Genomic DNA, 13,195 nt, shown 5'->3' on the forward strand with positions numbered 1-13,195 from the left:
CAATTTGGGGGCAGAAGGGAGATGATTTAGAGTGCGGTGGCATTGGCTCCAGCATGTATACTAGAGCCACTCTTCTGCAGAATAGTTATTGAATCATAGAATGGTTTGGGTTGGAAGAGACCTTGAAGATCATCTAGTTCCAGCCCCCTGCCATGGGCAGGGACACCTCCCACTAGACCAGGCTGCTCAAAGCCCCATCCAGCCTGGCCTTGAACACTTCCAGGGATGGGGCAGCCACAGCTTCTCTGGGCAGCCTGTTCTGGTTATGCCAAACAGGTATGCAAACAGGGAAAGAAGAATGGCTCAAAAGTCAGTGTGTCACCCAGTTGGCTTTTCCTTGAATGTGGTGCTCAAGGTGGCATGGTAGCTCATCTTCCTTTCATAATGCCATTTTTAGCCACCTTTGCCAGGAAACCAAGGCTCAGGCAGGCATGCTGGACGTCCGTCGCGTGTCCTTGTCCTCGGCTCCCCAGTAACTTTGACTCAGTTGATCGACTTCAACCAAATGTAACGGAGGGGGAAGGGTCCTAAAAGCATCATGGTCCAACCCATTTCGTGAATAAAAGGTGTTCAGCTAGAGGACAAAGCTGTAACTTTTTGTGGTAGGGAGTGTGGGGAGAGGGTTTGGCCAAACTCACCGTTTATTTAAGGCGAAAGGCTCTACGCTGGGGAGTGCAGTTATGAACACCCCCGAGGCTATAATGCTGTTTTGGAGATGACAAACAGCTACAGACCCCATCTGTGAGAAAGCAGGCTTTGTTAGTCCTGGTGCTGACATGGCTACTCGTTGCTTGGGAGAGATTCTCCCCTCCTGCTCGCGCCGTACGTGGAGGGGGATTTTCAGGGATTTTCTTGTCTCTGTGTAAGCACGGGTTAGAGTATGTGTAGTTGTTACTACTTCACACACAGGTGTGTGAAGCTGCTTCCCTTCTTTCTCCTTATTAGGCATTTCATTTATCAGTAGCCACTTGAATATCTTGGGGTTTTGTTTGTTTGTTTGTTTTTAGCACAGACGCATTCTGTTTAAAGACTCGGCATTTCTAGTCTGCAGATGGGTCCAGGGGAACATCTGCTTTGGATAGTTTGCAAGTGTTACTTATTAACTCGGGCCCCCAAAATCTGGGCAGCGTGATGACTATTCCCAGGGCGTGCTTAGCCTGCTACTTGGCTTTTGCAAGCGTGTGTTGAGGTTCATTACACACATTTATTCTTCAGTTTCTGCTTGGCTGGGATTCGCTACTAAGATTCTGCTCGAAACGATGATGTAAAGTACGTGTATTTTTTTTTTTTTTCTTAAGCATCAAGTGCAGCACTTTTCCCCCTGTAGTTCATAGTGGGCAGGTTTCAAAGGAACCTCATCTCCATATGGTTTTACTCGATAATCCTTTATCCACCATCTTCAACTCTCATTCCGTTGCTTTCTTGCCTGTGGCTACGTTTCTATCTCTGCATCAATTAGCACAGTGATTTATACAACAAGCAAGCAGTTTAGAGGTAATGGTACACAATTAACATCTCATTCCACCATAAAGGGTATGCTAAATACCCCAGTCACTGCTTTCTCTGCCTGGAATTGAAATAAGTGTTTGTCCTAATTCATATGCTATCTGATGTGAAGTGGGCCTGCTTTGTACGGCACTACACCATTAATCTAATTATAGATAGCTGCAAATGAAGTGCTGTCTGAGCACAGAGACTGAAGAAAATAGCGCTTTTGTCATTTAGCATGACTCTGTGAAGCAAGATCGCACTTTACGTGGCAGCCTGGCAAAATGGAAATCTGAATAATATTGCTGCCTGTTGCATCTTTTCTAATTACAACAGCGTTGTAAACACAACTGGGCGCTGATATAAATAGAGCTGTAGATAGGCTGTCATGTGGGTTGCAGGAGAAAATCCTTAGTGTGCTGTTGTATTAAATGATGCATCCTGATTGACAGCTACCTTGAGACTGCGCTGATGGAGTTGTCAGAGCATTACGCTCACGGGCTGCTCCGGCGGCTGCAGCCGCAGCAGCAGCAGCAGCATCCTCCGGCTCCTCTCACCATCATCCTCGCCCGCTCGCTGCCTCCAAGGGAAGGACATCTCCCAAGCTTTCCGTCTGTACGCTTCTGCCCGGTCAGCCTTAGTCTGGAGCGGAGGGAATACATTTATATATATATTTTATTTTATTTTTTTTTTTTTTTGCGTGGCTTTAACCCTCGTTAGGCTTCTCTAGAGTGTTAATTATGTATCACACAAGGAATGGAAAGTGGGAAATGTGGCTGAATTACAAGTCTAATTAAGTTTCTGCTGACGGCGTGTGTACTATATGGTGGTGAGGCTTCTCTTTTTTTTTTTTTTTTTTTTCCCCCTTTCCCTTTTGCTGCTGCTGAAGGCTCATGATTTTTGTGGCTTTTTCTCTTTTTCATTTTTTAAACTGTCTCCGTAGCATGTTAAGTGTTTGCTCCTCCGTTAGACTAAAAGTGCCGTTATTTTGTGCAGGTGTTAACGCCAGTCCTCACCACCACCCTGTGGAAGTAAATTAGCTCTAGAACTCGGAGCTCGGAAAAAAAGCCTCTGTGATTTGCAAAATGTCATTTAGCTCCTTGTTGAGTAAGAAATCCTTGACTGAAAGAGGGTGGTGCCTGACAGCTTCAAGTAATATGGAATAAATACATCATTTTCCTGTTTAGATGCCTAAGCGAGGGTATGGTCATGATGTTAAAATGTGCAATGGTTAATAAAAAAGGCAGCATGCTCATTGTGTTCAGCACTGGAACATTGCTTAGTATCGCTTTGAATGAACACTGAATAACATACTACTTGTGAATCCATGATGGTCAAACTGCAGGTGACAGCAATTAAGTGACTTGAGGCAGGATGTGGATTAGGAATGTTAAAGGGAAATTACGTGACCACAGTTAATAAATTTCACTGATTCCAAAAATGAGACTGTAAGGTTAGTGAGAATAATGAAGATGCACGGCAGACAGTTTCACTACCGAAATCCGAGCTACATAAGATTTTCACCCTTCTGACCACAAGAATGACAGACGTTTGAAAAACATGGTTGAGCATTTAGGTACAGCATACTGAAAATCCACATCTGGCCAGCAGTCCAAACACTGCCGTAAGTAACATATGGGTAGTGATACATTAGATTGCTCTATAAAATCTCCAATGGAGTTTGAACATTTACAGCTTCTAGGGACACGAGTTTCAGGTGTACAGGGAAGATCATATTTAATAAACTAATGCGAGATGTAACAGCATGCAGTTCTGAGCATTTTAGTGAAGGCTTACAATATTCCATTGTAAACAGCAAGGGAACCATAGCTGTGCAAACTACAAAACTTGTTTTTAAGCAAAGATGGGGTCAGATATGCCCTGGCCAACTTTTCTGTAGCAGCCTGTCTACTTCTTGTCTACTGACTGGGGGGATCAGTATGGTATATATCTACAAAAAACCTCCACAAAACCCAAGGTATAATTTTCACTGTATCTGCTTTCTTTTCTTCCCCATACCCCTTTGCACTGCTATTATTACACCTTTTTGTTTTCTTCTTTTTTTTTTTTTTTCCTGTCACGGAGATTTGGTTGTAAGAGGTAGTTTTGCATTATGTGAACAGGCAATTCACGTAGTGGGAGAGGCAGGGCAGGATACTGTTACCCTTAGAAAACGATTAAGTAACATCACTTTTCCCTGCTATAATTTTTGTCAATGGGTTGTGGACTCCAACAGCCTCGAGGAAAAGAAACACCTGTTTTCTGTGCCATCAAAAGCTGTACGCCTCCTTTCGGGTACCTCTTTATTAGCTGTGCTTTGGCTGGCAGAATTCGGCACTGAAACCCTGCGGAGTGGAGCAGTGGCTGGTGACAACTACTCATCAGCTCAGGTCTGATGGCTAGCAGATTTCCTTGCTCCGAGAGTCCACCCGCTATCTATTTATGACTCCAACAGATGTTTCTTCTGGTTTAGGCCAGGGGAAACCGTCTGGTCTCTATTTATAACCCAAACTTTACAGCCTTCCCCAATTTACGTCCCTTCTTTCTCCCATCTCCTCACGTCTTGAGGATAAATGAAGAAAACCTGAACCTCGTCCCCACTCTGTTAGTAGCGTAGCAAAACTTCTGCTTCCTATGTTCAGCGTTGTCCTCGCTAAATCAGAGGCATAGCAGCAGTGTTAACTACATAATATGTAATGACAAAACGGGGGTTTAGTCTTAATTGCCTTTGTTTTAGCGGCGCTGTCAGGCGTTGGTTTGACGTGGTCTTCCAGAGAGGCTGGTGGCTCTCCCCGAGCCCCCGCCTCGGCTGCACCTGGGTTGGGTGAACAGCCCCGCATCCCCCTGCACAGCTCATCCCCCAGAGAGTCGAAGCAGCGTTACAAAGGGACGTTTATGCGGGTATTTAGTGGGGTCCAGCCAGCCGCAGAAATACATCAAAGGTAATCTTAAAGAAGGAACCTTTCTTTGGGCTTTGTCTTTTTATATTCTGAAAGGTCATTTGTGAGCCTGCCGTGCCAAAAAAGGCCTTTCCCCAGAAGTTTACTGTTGTTATTTTTTACTTTTTGATTACAGTAACTTGCTTATCCCCCAAACAGACTAAAGAACAATAAACAAATACAAAAGGAAAAGGAACAGCTCATCAATAACAAAGACCTGCGTTTTAAAGCTTTGAGTGTACTGACTCTTACATCTCACTCCAAGCAAAGCAGGAGTCCTGCAGAGAAAGGAATCTAAAAGATATGAAAATTATAAAGATAGTAAAAACAATGTTCAGTAGGGATATTTTAACTTGGTGTGGAGAGCTGCGCTTTAAAGTGCAGCACACTGAGGACCGTGGTTTTTTGCCCCACTGCTGTACATTGCAGAATGCGCGGGGAATTCTGCATTTCAGTCCCTGCGAAATGCTGTAGCCTTAGATGAATGCAGAAGGTCTAGCTTTCACTTCAAGTTAAAATTTTGAAATTGGGCAGCTTGGAAGTGTTACATGTGGCCTAAAAAACTGAATGGCATCTCAACCTAGTCCTTTGAAATTACATCAAAACAGTCTCTTGCAAGAGGCAACAATACAGTCCACAAATCTAACTTATTTCTGTGTTCTTCCTTTTTCCTTTTTCTTTTTTTTTTTTTATTTATTTTCAAACTCTGAGTACAAAGAAGACACTAACCATGGATACTGAAACTGTGCAATTTGGTGTAATTATATTCCCCCCCATAGGTTTAATGAAGGACTTTTAAGTACAATTTATCTTTGATAAATAGTCCCTCTGCACAGAATGTTTATTAGATTGACAGCAGAATACATGCCGCAAGCTTTTTTTCCTCGCCACTTATGACTCAGATGAATTTTAATAGGAGTAAAAAGCTTTTATTTGCACAGTAATTTCACTTAAGGATCATATCCTTCAGAAACTGGCAGACACTTGTAAGTCTTGATTGCAAAACAGACACTCAAGAGTAAAGGAACATGCATAAGATGTTATTATTTGACTTGTCACACCGCTGCAATGCTATTTGCAACTTGTGTCACCAAATCTCCTCAGAGGCATCACCTCCCCTCTCCCCACAGCACACAGGCAAGCGTGCGTAGGTGTGCGCACACACGCGTGCTTTACTTCTAGAAGCACAAACTGGAAGGAGCACGCCGCGTTGAGCGTAGCTGCTCGCGCGGGGAGAGAAGGAGCTGTATTTTGGATGGGAAAATGTGAGCGCCACAGCCTTAATTGTCATGATGATGCCTGCGGGAGGCTTGGAGTTAAAGCGGCTTTTTGCATACAAAATGGGGCTGGTTTCCCTCTGCCATACCAATTGTAACCGAGGCACACGTTTGGGAGCGGGTTCTCCAATCTTTGGGTGCCTCTTGCAGCTTCTGGGAATATGGTTGTGGCATTTTATTACCTTTACTGGGGTGGTGGCGGAGGATCGGTTCATTTAACCGTTTGCTTGTATTTCTGATTAAAAGCAAGTATTTGTCACTGAACGGCTGCGCTGTTCATTGTACGTAATCTTGTGTGTCCAAACGCCATTTATGGAGGATGATAATCCTCTGGTTCGTTGTTTTAATTTGGCTTTGAAAGCTGCTTTTTAAAGATGTCATTGCAGAGTTAATCACCTTTTGCATGTGTTTCCAAATACCTTGTTCTGCTCTCTACAGAAGCAGAAGGTAGAGTCCCCCTTTACCTTCACCATAAGGATATCGGATTTTTTCTGTCTGTGTAAAAATGAAAAGTAAAGACATTTTATTGCTAATAAAACAATAGCTAATTGTTTTGGAGGGAAACATACTGTTCAAAGCAAGGTGTTGAACTTTACATCAGCAAAATACGCATTTGAATTGTAAATGCGGTTCATCCAATGCTTCTTATTAAAACCTTTGTTTAAATTATCGATGAAGCGCGGTGCTGGTCTTCGCTCGGTCGGCCTTGCTGAGGCAGGAGTTTCACGCAGAGACCTGCTGCCATCTACTGGCTTTTTGCATTCATTTCCCAGTGCCCTGGGACGAACGGGAAGGCCATCTGTCTCAGTGCAAGGAATTAACTGTCAAAGGGATTACAAGTTTTTAAAAACTGAAAGCCCGGAGCTGAAATTACTGCACCCCCATACATGTTTTCAGAAAGGTTTTGTTTAAAGGGACGCTCTCGGGCACTTGAGGGTCATCCTTTTCCATTTCTAATCGCTGTAAAACATACTAGAGAAAACATTATTTTTTTTTCTTAAGGTAGGTAACAGCTGCTGAACAGTTTTTATTACAGAAAAAGTACATTCAGTACAACCACAATGTTCCATCGTTCTGCCTGTCCGTGAAAGAAATAGAAGTGAAATTGTTTAATATGTTTTAATTGCAAAATCTAAGCAAGTTATTAACTTCAAACATTAAATACATGTTAAAAAGAAACATTTAAAAAGTAAACATAATGTATGAAATCAATCATGTCATTGAAAATCTGGCAGACTCCCAAAAGGTCAGTTTCCAATTCAGCACCACACTGGAAATGAATCCCTCAATATTCCTTATCCACTAAACATAAATGTGCAGTAAGCATAAGGGTATTTCTTGTTTTTAAATTTGTATCTCCCCTCGCTACCTCTGACTTTTAGATGAATTGGGCGTTTCTTTACTGTACTTGTTTCCCTTTTACGTGCTCATTGCCGCAGTTTGGGGTTATGTATTTTTCTTCCTACAATCCTGAAAATGAAACTCTGAATAAAGATTTCAAACAGTGATTTTTTTTTTTTTTTTAAGACACTCCTGTGAAGAACAGATAGATGTATCGTATGAAAACATGCCATAAACCAGTGCAGATTATTGACTGGAATTCACCAAGGTGCAGTTTTCTAAAACATTGCTCTTCCTTTTCTTTAGTACAAATTACAAATCCTGACGAAGGTTGCTGCAGAGCTGAGCAAGTACATGCCAGAGAAAGCAGCAGAGGACACCTCCAGCATTTTGAGATCTCCTATGCCTGGAGCAGTGGTGGCAGTTTCTGTCAAGCCTGGGGACACGGTAAGAAATGTGATCCATATATCTGCATTTTCATTATATATTCCACACAAATTTCTCCTTGGTGCATTGGTGCAAGTGAAACTACGGGTCACAGTTTTCAGTTTTCTTTTTTTTTTTTTTTAACCTCACCTATAGAATAAAATGTGCTGAAGGATGCGTGCTGCTTTTCGTTTGAATTATAAAAACTAATTAGGAAGCACAATTCAAATTAAAAGGAAAATTTTCAGCTGGCTGCAAGTCCACATCTGAAACTCAACAAATAGCTTGTTTTTGTATCACAAATGCCTTGGCAGGAGGGGAGAAAATTGTGCGTGTGTATATGTGCATGGGAATATATGTAAATATATATATATGCTGTTAGTGCTAGCAGGAGGGCATTGTTGATTTTCTGACCTGAAGTAAGGAAAATATCGCTAAACAGAAGGGACACAGGATAGATACTTAACTCCCCCCTTCTCCCCCCGCTCCCCCCCCCCCCTTTTTTTTTTTTTTAAAGAATCCCTGTGTTAGCATTTTGCAAGACATATGACTTTCCTGAATTTGGAATTCCCAGTCTCTTATGAGAATCCTCTTGTCCTGCAGAAGCGTAAACTTGACATACAGAAGGGCAACAGAACACGCCGTTGCTGTCCTGGGGATTTCCAGTGCCTCTTACCTCACGTTGAGCTGGAAATAAATGTAAATACAGTGTTTTAGGGTTACGTATAAACACCTACTTGAACTTGAGCTTTATATGAAATTCTACTACATTGTATCATAGGTTATTTCTAAGGTCAGGGCCCCTTATCTCTCATAACCATTGTAAACAATAAAGTGATGCAGACACAGGGATATTTGAATCAGATTGTGCAGATTAATTTTAAAGTACTGTTGTCAGTTAAATGATGCCATAAACATCTGTGTGGCACTTAAATACAAACAGAAAGCTTTAGTCGCAGAGTTCATAATTTATGGCAACGAAACCTAGATTTTCTTGAGACATAATGTAGAAATGGGATCAAGATCTCAAGTCCAAAATTAGCACTGCATTTACTTTGTGACGATCATCAATCTTCCTCATAAAGTGATTTGTTTGCTGCCATTTTGCTATGATGCCACTTCTGGTTTTAGAATACATGGTTGTTTCTGTCTATTTACAGAGAGAAGGGAGTCATCGTGTTAACGTTAAAGATCTGTAGGTGCAAATGTTTGTATTAATGAAATAAAGACATTTCTGAGAAAACAGAACTAAGTACAGCTGAGTAAAAATTAGCAAAAGAGAAACTCTTTTAGCTTCTATACTTAGCTTTCTGATTTTGTGATGTATACATGCACACACACACTGTTTATACCTTTAAAAGCAGCAGTATTCAATTAAAATTATGCACTAGGTCATGGCATGGACAGAGACATCTGTTATTTCTGTATCTAGGCAGTAAGAGTGGGTGAGTGAGGGAGATCTTAAGCAAATACTTCCCCCCCCAAAGAATGAAGGGAAACATTTTTAAGACAAGGATTTTGAGCCTTTTTTAAATTTAAGATTTTTTTGGAGAAGTTATTTCTGCTAAATGTTACCAGCCTTCTTGCCTCAAAGAATAGTTCTTGTTGTCTTGAAGGAATAGAACCAGTGGAGAAGGAGGCCAGAGCCAAAGGGATCTTAAGTAAATAAATAAATGAACCTCCCTCCACAAATCCACAAGTGGTGCAGTGCATCACAGCGCAAGTTGTTAAATAATGTGTGGAGCTTTTTCTTCCCCCCTCCCCGCCTCTTCTCCTGTCCTGCAGCTTTTTGCTGGAGGCACTGAGTGGCAGAGCATTTGAACGGGCGTAATCTATGTTCTGCTGACCTGAGCTTGTCAATGCTAATTGTGTGGCTTTAATTGCAAAAACACATTTGCGTTATTGAAAAGGGTTTAACTTAAATCCTTCCTTTTCAGGACTAGTGTCAAAACGTGTGTTTTTTTTTTTTTTTTTTTTTTTAAAAAAAAAAAAAAAAGGGAGCAAGCCAGCAAGCGGAGATGAGGGGTAGCATCAGCTCTCGGCACTGAATAAGCCGGTGGGATGGTGTGATTCAGATTACACGTCTTGGCTGTCCGTCAGAAACCAGCTCACTCGGTACAGCTGTTCAAGGCATGATGGGCAGGGAACTGGAGCTCCCTGATAAATACAGCTCTTTTTGTTGCACTGCTTGGGAAAAGTCTCAATTTCTTTAGTGGGCTGGAGAAATGGGAATTTAAGTAGCTCCTGTTCTGCGTTTGCGACTGGGTTTGGTGGCTCAAATTTGCACGGCGTGTGAAAACAAAACAGCACAGCTGAAAAATGGGAGAGGTGTTGTCCATCCTTCCATTCAGGTGTTGCTGCTGCCAGCAATAAAGCTCTCTGGTTATTAGCTGCTCCGAGGTCATTTTCTGCTGACCTGTGGTCTATGCTAAGTAGCATTCGTGCAGCGCAGTCCCCGCTCTCAGAAGGATGCTCTCGGTAGCGCGGGGAGCTGGGCTGACGGACCCTTTCTTCAGCTGTAACTTTACAAATGGTGAAGAAACTCCTAGAGAGGGACATCTCGTCTTTGTCTGAGTGGCCGCACTTGCAAACTCATGTTTTATTGCCTGCGGTTCAGCGATACGGGGTATGACGCCGGGTCAGGTAAAGCATATGGCGTTTGCTAGCACCTCTCTTCATGTCCTTAGCCAAAGGAGAAGGCGACGCCGATCTCTCTCTGTGTTAGTTTTCCTCACTCGACGTATCATTGTTTTTCCTTCAAGTGCAGTGTTCTCATTTGGCTGCTGTTGCTGAAAAATACTTGGTCTGACAAAGCCCAATAGAAGATGGTGTGAGCATCCTCCACCCAGCTGGTCTGATAAGCAGTTTTCAATTCATTTTTGCCAAAAGAGATTGCCTATGCAAGGAATTTATTTTCTTTTGTCTGTAAGATGATCTATAGATTTTAGTAACGCAGTGGGGAAGTGCTGTTTGTCATTTAGAGAGAAGCAGAACTTGTGATGCTGCCAGTTTTTTTAGCTTTTTAGTTACTTTCTACTTTCTTTATTGTCCTTCGTGTGATCAGAAGACTGTAATTAGTTGTCACTCAGTTATTCCTGGAAACACAATGAAGGCACTTAGAAGCAGAAAGCAACATAAACAACAAAACAATTTGAAATCTGGCAGACTGGGAAGAGGGTTGATATTATTTAAGGAGAGAAGATTTGATAAATTTAGCTTATATTCCTCATGATAGCACAGTCACACAATATAGGAAATAATGATTTTGGTGGGTGAGGGTGTTTGCGTGTTTATTTTGTAAGTAGATTGTTAATGATGAGCGTGCGTTAGGAGGAGATTCTGTGTTGGGAGAGCTACTTTTTGGTTCCCTGTGGTGCCAAGCACAAGAAGAAACCACTGGGCTTCAAGAGTCCGGGCAAGGGACTGTCTCTGTTTCTGCTGCCATCGATGGCAGCACAAGCCGTCCCTGCCAGCGCACAGCAATATTTTGACGCCAGAGCGTGGAGGTGGCACCACGCGTGGTTTTAATCTCGCCACAAAGACAGCACCGTAAAAAATTACTGAAAGACGCGCAAATTCACTGCTTTATTTAGAGGGCGGGAAACGGGCAGGCGCTTGCAAATATTCCTTCTTCGGCTGGAGCTGCTTGGCTCGACTTTGATGCATGTGGGATTCCGTGCGCTGAAACCGCAGGAGCAGGGAGAGCCCAAGATCCTAATGGTAGAACAGGTAAAGCAACGTTGTCGTACCCCGTTTAGAGCGAGCTTTAAAGTGCTCCCACAGCTGATTCTGCCTCTGGTTGTCTGAACTGTCCACAGTAACAACGAAAGATTTTTAACTGTCCCGATTGCCTTGTAGCCTTTGCTATATTTTTACCTACAAATTTTTTCTTATTCAGTTTTCTGTCTCTCAGAAACGCGAAGGTGTTTTTCTTTTGGCCGCGTGTTTTTGTTGGTTGTTTTTCTTTGTAAATTAAACCAGGCAGAACAGGTGGCATTACTAAGCCAGGCATTGGTCAATAAGCTAACCCCGGCCCTGGTAGCCCAGATCACTTTAATGATTCCCCCCCCATCCATAAATATGGAAAAGCAAAGCACCTCTGGGTAAAGACCCCAGCGTTACTGAGTCTTCGTAGGAATACAGCCAAAAGAAGAGAGCGGTTAATTATTTTGATCTAAGTTTCTAAACTTCCTCTCCTCTTCCCAGTAATTTAAGATTACCCCAGGTTTTGGAATTTATCACCATACAAACCGCTCTTTAAATGGACTTTTCTCATATAAAAATTTCTTATGGTTTCGAATTGGTGCCGGTGTAGCCTTGGGTATTGGTACCGCACGGGATGATTTTTTTTCTACCAGGATGTCGGCTCTTAAACGCATATACTAAGGATTTGAGTAGTTTCAAAACTATGTGTCTCGAAGGCTGCTTTTTTAGTTGCATAACTTACGAAACAGATTTCTGTCAGTGATCCCACGTTTTAAAAACAACCAAGGAAGATGTTTTAAGTTGTATTCCAGTTCTAAACTGCATTCCTCTTCCGGTTCAGTTACGTGCACGTTATTTCAATTTCTCTTGCTGTTCTTTAGAAAAATAGTTGGTGGTTTGTTTTTTTGTTTTTTTTGTTTTTTTGTTTTTTTTTTTTTTTTTTTTTTTTTTTTTAAAATCGCTCTCCACAATTTTCCATTTCACAAGCCTAGGAAAGTTCTTGCTATGGGAAAAGATCTGTTTTGCTTGACCTCTACCGCTGCAATGCTCACTACTAAAAACCAAAACAAACCAGCTTCCTCAATTCTCTTTCTCACTACATCGTTCATTCTTGTCAAAGAAAAGGTGGAGTTCTAAAGTTACCTGTTGCCATCAGCCAGTTGTGTGTTGTTTTAAATGATCTGTGCCCTCCAGACCTCAAAATCTAAAAAAACCTCCCTAAAAATAAATTTAAGAAATAATCTCTTTATTATATTTTAATTATACTGGTTGGAATTTATAACAGAGAAATAACAACCAGGAAAAAAAACAGTAAAAATGTATTTGCTTAAGTAACAGCTTCACGTTTTATTTAGACAAATATGGTACCAATAATTTAGTAAGATATTCTTAAATTCCAGTAAGATTTTTTTTTTTAATGTGTAAATATTTTTTTAATTTTCTTGTGTTTCCTTTTTCTTTCCCTTTGCCTCCTTTCCATCCTCCTGTTCTTCAGCGCTCCCAGAGCAAATATTAACTGCATTTTTCTGTGAGATGGAGTTTGCAAACTTGACCAAATGTGGCCACAAACCTCATGTAATTTTTATGATTCTGTGTATTAAATAATTTTTTGGGGGTGTTTTTTTTGTGGGGGGAAAAGCCCTATTGGTAAAGAGGAAATGAAACCATTTTCACAGTTGTGAAATGTCAAGAGTAAAAGCATTCAAATATTTCACCATTCATATAACATGAGGCTTCAAGTAGTAATTGTGGTTACGTTAAAAAAAACTTAACTATAGCAATTACTCGTAACATATTTGTGTAATTTTTATATCTCTGAGGAGATTTTTCTTCGATATCTTTATGCAATTGCACAGTCTTAGATTTGTGTTTGAGTGTGGTGTAATTGAGAATGACATTCTGTTCTGACGAGGAGGTACAAATAGACAATATTATTAGAGTTTCCGCCTAGGGGAAAAATACTACCATCCTTTGAAAAGAAAGAATAGATTTTTAAAATTTTTTTTAATTGATCTGCTT

The 13,195-nt window shown here is 41.3% G+C and overlaps 1 protein-coding gene across 1 annotated transcript in view; it reads left to right on the forward strand.

Moving 5' to 3' along the window:
* PCCA (propionyl-CoA carboxylase subunit alpha) overlaps nucleotides 1-13,195 on the forward strand; it is a 294,043-nt gene that overhangs the window by 270,196 nt on the left and 10,652 nt on the right. The window contains exon 22 of the mRNA XM_063337025.1: nucleotides 7,352-7,492. Coding sequence (XP_063193095.1) covers nucleotides 7,352-7,492 — 141 coding nt within the window. The remainder of the gene's footprint in view (nucleotides 1-7,351; nucleotides 7,493-13,195) is intronic.

The sequence above is a fragment of the Chroicocephalus ridibundus genome, chromosome 1 (assembly GCF_963924245.1).
Source record: "Chroicocephalus ridibundus chromosome 1, bChrRid1.1, whole genome shotgun sequence".
NCBI classification, from domain to species: domain Eukaryota; kingdom Metazoa; phylum Chordata; class Aves; order Charadriiformes; family Laridae; genus Chroicocephalus; species Chroicocephalus ridibundus.